Source organism: Carlito syrichta, unplaced genomic scaffold, assembly GCF_000164805.1.
Source record: "Carlito syrichta isolate Samal-C Ts95f unplaced genomic scaffold, Tarsius_syrichta-2.0.1 Scaffold288197, whole genome shotgun sequence".
Taxonomy (NCBI): domain Eukaryota; kingdom Metazoa; phylum Chordata; class Mammalia; order Primates; family Tarsiidae; genus Carlito; species Carlito syrichta.
The window spans coordinates 10,747-20,599 of NW_007232293.1; the positions used below are offsets into that span (position 1 = coordinate 10,747).

General features: G+C 45.2%; 1 protein-coding gene across 1 annotated transcript in view; it reads left to right on the forward strand.

Annotated features, from left to right (window-relative positions):
* ATP6V1E1 (ATPase H+ transporting V1 subunit E1) overlaps nt 1–9,853 on the forward strand; it is a 24,136-nt gene that overhangs the window by 4,749 nt on the left and 9,534 nt on the right. The window contains exon 4 of the mRNA XM_008053487.1: nt 9,288–9,377. Coding sequence (XP_008051678.1) covers nt 9,288–9,377 — 90 coding nt within the window. The remainder of the gene's footprint in view (nt 1–9,287; nt 9,378–9,853) is intronic.

The following is a 9,853-nucleotide window of genomic DNA, read 5'->3' on the forward strand; positions in this document are numbered from 1 at the left end:
GCCTGGGCAACTTGGCGAAACCTCATCTCTACAATAAAAATAAAAAATCAGCCAGGCATGGTAGCGCGCGCCTGTAGTTCCAGCTACTTGGAAGGCTGAGCGGAAGGATCGCCAGAGCCCAGCAGGTCGAGGCTGCGGTGGCCGGGGGCGGCCACTGCACTCCAGTCTAGGCAACAGAGTGAGACTCCAACTCAAAAAAAAGTAAAAAAATAAAAAATAATGAAAAGTGTTATAACCCTAAAAGGAAGAGGGCAGAAATCTTCAGAAACATGCCACATAACTGCAGTATTTGCATCCTATTCACAAACCAAACAGGGATGCCTGCTGTTTCTACAATTATTCATTTATACTGTGGTGGCCCTAGATTCCTTATGAAATAGAGAAATAAGGGATAAGTATTGGGGGTGAAGAAATGAGATTATCATCTTTGCAGGTATGATTGTCCACTCAGGAAATATAACATTCAAAAACACTAAGTCCTAGTAACTAGTCTAAAAAGGTGACTGGTTAGAAAAAGAATATACATAAATTAGTAGTTTTCCTATATGCCAACGATAAGTAATTAGTAAAATAAAAGTACATCCTCTTTAACAGCTACTGAAAGTATTAAATTACTAATAGTCAGTTTTAGTGAATAAGGCTTATATGGGCCAGGAGTGGCAACTCATGCCTGTAATCCCAGCACTTTGGGAGGCTGAGGCAGGAGAGATCAGTTGAGGCCACCCTGGGCAACATAGGGAGACCCTGTTTCGAAAAAATTCAAAAATTAGCTGGGTGTGGTGGCAAACACCTGTAGTCCTAGCTACTTGAGAGGCTGAGGTGGGAGGATCCCTTAAGCCTAAGAATTAGAGGCTGCAGGAATTAGAGCTTTTGTGATGCCACTGTACTCCAGCCTGGGTGACAGTGAGACCCTGTCTCTAAAGAAATACATAAAACCTGAAAAAATGGAAGACATACTATTTTTGTAGATGATGAAAGAAGCACAAACCTATATTGTGAGATGTCCATTCTTATTAGATTGCTGTAGTCTGGTGGCAGTGAGAACTGAATAGGGGCATCCACATTGACACATTTACAGGAAGACTTTCCAGACATTGACTACTGGCTGACCTCACCTTTTCTTCCAGTCCAACACTAAATTCTGAGTGTCAGGCCTGGATAACTAGGAGAATGGTGAGCCCATTAGCAAAAATTGAAAGTCAAGAGAACAAGATGTTTTGTTAAAAATAATGAACTCACCTTTGAACTTTTTTCTGTTTGTTTGTTTTGGCATCCCTGGGCGAACTTAGCTTCTGGACATATTTGAGGGTCCAAGAAACTCCAGATGAAAATGTCAGTGAGGATGTTAAGTGTGAAGGCCTGATACTCGTGGCACATGGACCTATGAACAGACTCCCACAGTGCTTCCAGTTACAGAAAGCTGTCTCAAATCTGAGTGGCTTATCTGCTTTTAAACTCTTGGAATGTGGGCAAATAGAACATCTGTTGCGAATTTATCTTGCCACATGGTATTAGTTCATTCCCTTTAAAATCAAATGAAACAATAAAGACCTTTTTCGGGAAATGCTGATGGCAAAGTGTTGCTAGCTTAGGACAAGTGTAAGGTAGTATCTTCACTAAAATTTTGAGTTTCCATAAACAGAAGTTGTTTTTTTTTTCCAGGAGAGTCAAATTCCTTCAGCAGGTTGCATTGCCCTACTTGATAAGCTGCTTTTAGAATAGCGGAATGTGCTTAGGAAGGTGGCTACAGAAGAGCTTGGGTTTAAGAGTCAATCAGCTTTGAGCTGCAGTGTCAGCTTTGCCATATTAGTTTGTCTAAATTACTTCTGGGCCAGGCATGGTGCCTAATGCCTGTCATCCCAGCACTTTGGGAGGCAGGGTAGCAAGAATTGCCTGAACCCAGGAGTTCAAGATCAGCCTAGGCAACCTGGTGAGACCTTGTCTCTACAATAAATAAAAAAACTAGCTGAGTGTGATGGTGTGCGCCTGTAGTCCCAGCTAACTGAAAGGCTGAAGTGGATGGATCTCCTGAGCCCAGCGGGTCGAGGCTGTGGTGAGCCCCTGATCTTGTCACTGCACTTCAGCCTGGGTGACAGCATGAGACTCCAACTCAAAAGAAAAAATTATTTCTGGCTCTTGGTTTTCGCTTGTGTCAATTATGTATGTTACACATACACACGTTTTTTTGAGTTGGAGTCTCTGCTGGCCTCAGGTGATCCTTCTGTCTCAGCCTCCTGAGTAGCTGGAACTGCAGGCGCTTGCCACCACCATGCTTGGCTCAGATAATCCTCTCGCCTACGCCGCCCAGAGTGCTGAGATTACAGGTGTGAGTCACTATGCCCAGCTTGTTACACATGTATATATCTTTTTTATTTTTTTTGAGTCACAGTTTCACTCTGTTGCAATTCTTCTGTCTCAGCCTTCCAAATAGCTGGAATTTTTTTCTTTTTTGATTTATTGTAGAGATAAGATCTCACCAAGTTGCCCAGGCTGGTCTAGAACCCCTGAGCTCAGGCAGTCCTCTCGCCTCAGCCTCCCAAAGCACTGGGATTACAGGCTGAGCCACCGAGCTCGGCCCTAGCTTACTTTTTAAAAATTTGATTTATTTGGAAGGCTGAGGTGAGTGGATTGCCTGAGCCTGCGGATTCGAGACCCGCCCGGGCAACTTGCTGAGACCTCGTCTCTACAATAAAATAAAAATTAGCCAGGTGTGGTACTGCGCACCTGTCATTCTAATTACTTGGAAGGCTGAGGCAGAAGGATTGCTGGAGCCCAGCAGGTCGAGGCTGCAGTGGCCGGAAGAGGCCACTGCACTCCAGTCTGGGCGACAGAGTGAGACTCCAACTCAAAAAAAAAATTTGATTTAAAATTTATATTGAGCCGGGCTCGGTGGCTCAGCCTGTAATCCCGCGCCTTTGGGAGGCTGAGGTGAGTGGATTGCCTGAGCCCGCGGGTTCGAGACCCGCCTGGGCAGCGAGACCTCATCTCTACAATAAATAAAAAAATCAGCCAGGTGTGGTAGTGCATGCCTGTAATTCCGGCTACTTGGAAGGCTGAGGCGGAAGGATCACGGGAGCCCAGCAGGTTGAGGCTGTGGTGGCCGGGAGCGGCCACTGCACTCCAGTCTGGGCGACAGAGTGAGGCTCCAACTCAAATAAATAAATAAATAAATAAAATTTATATGTGGCTCAGCCTGTAATCCCGCGCCTTGGGAGGCTGAAGTGAGTGAATTGCCTGAGCCCTCAGGTTCAAGACCCGCCTGGGCAACCAAGATCTCATCTCTACAATAAATCAAAAATTAGCTGGGCATGGTAGCGCATGCCTGTAGTTCCAGCTACTTGGAAGGCTGAGGCAGAAGGATTGCCGGAGCCCAGCAGGTCGAGACTCCAACTCAAAAAAAAAAAAATTTATATTGGATATACTTTTGTAAGCTGCTTTGAATTCTTTGTTTTTTTTGAGTTGGAGTCTCGCTCCATCGCCCAGACCTAGAGTGCGGTGGCCGCTCCCGGCTACCGCAGTCTCGACCTGCTGGGCTCTGGCGATCCTTTCTGCCTCAATCTTCCAAGTAGCTGGAACTACAGGTGTGCCCTACCACGCCCGGCTAATTTTTTTTTTTGATTTATTGTAGAGATGAGGTCTCGCCAAGTTGCCCAGGCGGGTCTCGAACCCACGGGCTCAGGCAGTCCACTCACCTCAGCCTCCCAAGGCGCAGGATTACAGGCTGAGCCACCGAGCTTGGCTTGCTTTAAATTCTTTTAAATACATAAGTAGTTACTGGTTTGGCTTTCAGAAGGAAATTTTAAGTAGCAGATAAGAAAACTTGACACCTAAAATTCAGATCATTCTTCCTTTTATCAAATATTTGAATATTAGTGTGTTTGAACTTTTTTTCTCTCTAAAATATTCACACTATTATTTTACACTTTAGTAACATCTCTTGAGATACACAGTGAAGGGAAGGACATACAGAGAAAGTGCAGTCATGTCCAATGAATGAAGACATTATGCTTTTATAATTGGAAACATTTCAACTTTGTATCATTTTTTACAATGCAGTTATCCATCATTTTGTTCCAGAGACTGGGCTGGAGAAAAGGGTTTATGTTTCATGACTCAAATTCAAAGCCGTGGTTCCAGGTCTTACCACGTCTTCCTCAGATTTAGTAGCTCCCAGAGTTTGTCTGCTGACTTCTGAAATTGTCACAGACAATTCTCTCTATTTTCAGTACTAGCTTCATCTTAAGTCGTCTTTTTCTTTTCATTTCAAAATTTAGCTGGATTCCCTTGAGGCAGGGAGCTATTTGACTTTCAGAGTGCACTTACCCCATGTGACCTGTGTTGTACTAGCCTCTGCAGGAGTCTGCAGTCCAACAGGATCTAGACAAGAGAATTCATCTACACTACAGCATTTTGAGCATGGCCTTAAAGATTAGTGGTGAAGCCAGGCTCGGTTGCTCAGCCTGTAATCCCACGCTTTTGGGAGGCTGAGGTGAGTGGATTGTCTGAGCCCGCGGGTTCGAGACCCCCTGGGCAGTGAGACCTCATCTGTACAATAAATCAAAAAATCAGCCGGGCATGGTAGCGCATGCCTATAATTCCGGCTACTTGGAAGGCTGAGGCGGAAGGATCGCCGGAGCCCTGCAGGTCAAGGCTGCGGTGGCTGGGAGCGGCCACTGCACTCCAGTCTGGGCGGCTGGGAGCGGCCACTGCACTCCAGTCTGGGCGACAGAGTGAGACTCCAACTCAAAAACAAACAAACAAACAAACAAACAAAAAACACCTGGGAGACCTTATTAAAATGCAGACTCCCAGTCCCATTTTCAGAGCTTTTTATTTCCTAACGAGGAATCAGGATTTCAGTAAGCAGATAGGGGCAATTTTGGTGCAGATGATCTGAGAACCACACTTTTGAGAAACAGATTTGAGTTCGAGAAAGCACAGTGGGGAATGCAGATAAGAAGGGCGTGGCATAGTGTTCAGGTCAAGAAGTCGAAAGGCCTCAGCCATGATGGCAGCAAATGCGAGGAAGAGAAGGCCTGTTCCAGGGCCATGGAAAAAGGCGGCATCTGTGGGACTTGGTGATTCAGTTGGGATGAATGAATGGAAAGGAGGGTCGAGAATGGTCTCAGGGCTTATGGTTCAGGCAACTGGATTGATGAGTAAAGACCCTCTCTCCATGTTCTGACTGTCTATTCCTGTTTTCTTGACCAATGTTAATTGGTTGATTGCAGCACAAAGAGGACAGACACTTTAGGGATCTCTTGGTAGGGAGGACCTGAGATTTCTTTCAGTTAAATGTCGTATCTGAAATGCTAGGAACTAGAAGTGTTTCTGATTTCAGGTTGTTTCAGATTTTGGAATATTTGCATATACGTGATTATATAGATTGGAGCTGGGACCTAAGTCTAAACATGAATTCATTTATGTTTCATATATGCCCATACACATAGCCTAAAGCAGATTTCATGAAACATGTTTAACAATCTTGTGCTTACACTGGTGCAGTGGCTTCTGCCCTCATAATCCCATCACTTTGAGAGACCAAGGTGGGAGAATCATTTGACTCCAGGAGTTTGAGACACACCAACATAGTGAGACTCTATCTCTAAAAAGAAAATTTTGTGCATGGAAACAGTTTTTGTTAAGTACTAACGTGTGGAATTTTCCACTTATGGCATCATGTTGGTGCTCGGAGTTTTAAATTTTGGAGAATTTCAGAATTTGGGTTTTCAGATTAGGACAATCAACCTGTTTGTGCTCATAAGCTTCCTAGATTTTAAAGGCTTAGAGGACTTCTTTACCAGATGGTTGAGATTTCATTAGTAACACTCGCGTGGATTAGGCTGTTCTGACGGAAAATTAGAGGTTGATTTGTGATTACTCTTCAAAATTTCACTGTGTTCATACAGAAATTTTAATTCTAAAAATGCTCTGTGCCAAGCATGGCGGCTCAAGCCTATAATCCCAGCACTTTGGGAGGTGAGGTAAGAGGAATGCCTGGCCCAGGGGTTCAAGACCAGCCTGGGCAAATTGGCGAGACCTCATCTCCTCAATAAATCAAAAAACTAGCCGGGCGTGGTAGTGCATGCCTGTAGTTCCAGCTGCTTGGAAGGCTGAGGTGGAAGGATCGCCTGAGCCCAGCAAGTTGAGGCTGTGGTGGCCATGATAGAGTGAGACTCCAACTCAAAAAAAAAAAAGAAAGTTCTGTTAAGGGATGATAGTCCATGCAGGTTCTTTTTAGTCTTCCAAAATTAGTTTTCTTACTTTTTTTTTTTTTTTTTGAGTTGGAGTCTCACTCTATCATGGCCACCACAGCCTCAACTTGCTGGGCTCAGGCGATCCTTCCACCTCAGCCTTCCAAGTAGCTGGAACTACAGGCACACGCTACCACGCCCGGCTGATTTTTGATTGTAGAGATGAGGTCTCACCAAGTTGCCCAGGCGGGTCTCAGACCCGCGGGCTCAGGCAAACCACTCACCTTGGCCTCCCAAAGGCACGGGATTACAGGTTGAGCCACCGAGCCCGGCTTGTTTTCTTACTTTTTAAAAGAAATACATACTCTTCTTCCTTTGACATTAAGGAAGACATTCTTTACGTTACTATTGTCGTCACTTCTGTTTCTGGCCTGACTCAAGTATATCCCTGTCTTCAGGCTCCAGGTCTTTGCTAGAATATTTCTTGCTGTGATGGTTTTGACTGGCTTCTGCATAATATATTTAGAAATGGCCATTGCTGTGAGGGGGAGAGTTTGAGGCTATGAATTGCTCTTGAGTCTTCAGGGACTGGAAAAATTTTCAAGCTAATCACATATAATACAGTGAAAAGGGTATTGGCCTTACAGTTCCTATATTGGGTTCCTTTATTAGCAATTGTCAAAGAAATACCTCTGTCAGCTAAATGCTGACCTCGTCTCTACAATAAGTAAAAAATTAGCTGGGTGTGGTAGCGCACACCTGTAGTTCCAGCTACCTGGAAGGCTGAAACAGAAGGATTGCTAGAGCCCAGCAGGTCTGCGCCGGGGTGACCACTGCACTCCAGCCTGGGCAATGGAATGAGACGGCAACTCAAAAAAGAAAAAAGAAATCTTGGCATATTTGCACTTAGTGATTATCTAAAGAAAGAAATATTTGCTTGAAATGAGATGTGTGATATGTTTCCGAGAGATCACACTGGGAAGGCTCGGCGGTAGCCTGGGGCAAAGAAGACATGAGTGACAGCTGTCCTGTGCCGCCGAGGGCAGGTCACGCAGCTAGCTCTTTCCCTCCATGAGCAGACATGTACTGGGAAGTATGTCGAGGTGGGAGTCAGACTATTCTGGGACTCTGAGTCTAGCTCTCACTTGCTCATTGGCTTATCTGCTTTTATATTAACTGCTGAGCATTACTTTACAGATATGGAAGGTGCCTAACAATGGTTGAGCATTTACACGCTTTGCCGATAAACACTCTACTGCAGGAGTGCCATGACAGCGCGCGTCGTGTTCATCGGTTGTGACTCTCTGATCTGAGAATCGTGAGGCACGTGGTCATCAAGGCACTGCATTTTTAAGTAGTTAATACATTCACTTGGTACAAAATCCAGCGGGTACAAGAGGGTGTGCAGTGAAAAGTATCTGATCTGCCCTGTCCTCCAGCCGCCCACTGTCACTTTGGAGCACAAGTCTTGCCTTGTGCTGGAGCGCCCTCCCTTGGGCACAACTGTGTGACGTGGGTACTCATTGCAGGCTGTGCTGCACTTGGGTGGGTCTCAGCACACTGAGGATGGGGTGACTGTCAGCACAGGGGCTTTTCAACATAGAGGCCACTCCCTGTTCTCCACCCTCTCACTCCACCTAAATCCTGGTTCTTCTCCCTCAGCAGGCATGTCTCTTCTTCCTTAAAATACCAAGGACATGCCTGAGCCCAAACCCGCCTCATCTCTATAATAAAACAAAAAATTAGCCGGGCGTGGTAGCGCGCGCCTGTAGTTCCAGCTACTTGGAAGGCTGAGGCGGGAGGATCGCCGGATCCCAGCAGGTCGAGGCTGCGGTGGCTGGGAGTGGCCACTGCACTCCATCCAGTATGGGCGACAGAGTGAGACTCCAGCTCAAAAAAAAAAAAAAATACCAAGGACAAAACTTTCCCAAGATAACATTTATTAAGTCAAATAAACAATATAGAACACTTAGGATAACTAAGTATAAGTCTTTTAAAAGTTTTCTTTTAGTCAGTAAGCCAGTAAACACTCAGTATTTAATGAGTGATTTCCAATGTATTCTTTCCAACCATATGAGTTCTGTTTTCTTTTTGAGCCTTGATCCTTGCGCCTCAGCCTTCCAAGTAGCTGGAATGACAGGCACGTGCCACCATGCCTGGCTAATTTTTTTATTTATTGAGGAGATGAGGTCTTCCAAGATGATGGGGCTGATCTTCAACCCATGGGCTCAGGTCCCAAAGTGCTAGGATTATAGGCGTGAGCCAGAGATTTGTTTTCTGATTATCCTTTTAAGTTTTCTTTGTTGTTTTTTGTTTGTTTGTTTGTTTTTTCTGAGTTGGAGTCTCACTCTGTCACTCAGGCTGGAGTACAGTGGCACGCTTACGGCCACCCCAGCCTCGACCTGTTAGGCTCAGGCAATCCTTCTGCCTCAGACTTCCAACTAGCTGGAAATACAGACATCCGCTACCACACCCAGCTAATTTTTTACTTATTGTAGGGATGAGGTGAGGTCTCACCAGAGTTGTCTGGGCTGGTCTCAAACCCACCTGCTCAGGCAATCTCACCTTGGCCTTCCAAAGTGCTGGGATTACAGGGTGAGCCACCGACCCTGGCCAGATTTTCCTTTAGTTATTTTTATTATGGAAGTCAATGTTTATTAGAGACAAATTAGAGAATGCAAACTAGCATAAAGAAAGTGGAAGGCATTCATAATCTAGCCTCCCGGAAGTCAATTGTTGGTATTTTGATCTATATCCACACATTGTCTGTTTTTTCTTATTAAAAAGGGAATCATCTTGTAGAACTCTTAACAGCTTGCTTTTCAAAGCTGTGTCATGCAGATCTTTCCCTGTCATTTGTGTAGGTTTCTGAACTGATTGATACCTGAGCCATTCTCTGCTAGACCGTGAACTCCCTGGTGGCAGGAGCAGGGCTGATGTTTCATGCGTCCTGTGTCCTCGTACTTAGCACAGCCTCTGCTTTCTCACATTTCAAGGAACGAGTGTTGAGGGATAACCCGGCAATGAAGTGTGAGATCTGAGCTAACTACCCAGATGTGTCGGTAACTTTTTTTTCTTTTCCCATCTTTGTAGGACTTACTGAATGAAGCAAAACAGAGACTCAGCAAGGTGGTGAAAGATGCAACCAGGTACCAAGTGCTGCTGGATGGACTGGTCCTTCAGGTACCTTTATGGGCCAGGTCTACCATTTATAGCCACAGTTATGAGAATATTTACAGCATCTGTTGGAGACTGGCTCTGTTTCTCCTGTTTTCTCATCTTAGCTTTTTTCCTTATATTCCTCACCTTGTCTAAAATATGTGCTAAGGCCGGGCACAGTGGCTCACACCTGTAATCCCAGCACTTTGGGAGGCTGAGGCAAGAGAATTTCTGAGCCCAGGAGTTCGAGACCAGCCTGGGCAACTTGATGAGACCTCATCTCTACAATAAATCAAAAAATTAGCCGGGCGTGGTAGCATACACCTGTAGTCTCATCAGTTGGGAAGCTGAGGCAGGAGGATCACCTGAGCCCAGCAGGCCATCATGCAGTGGCCATGATCATGCCACTGCACTCCAGCCTGAATGGCAAAGTGAGACGCCGACTCAGTCAATAAATAGTGTGCTACATAGGAGAATTTTTTTTTTTTTTTTTTTTTTGG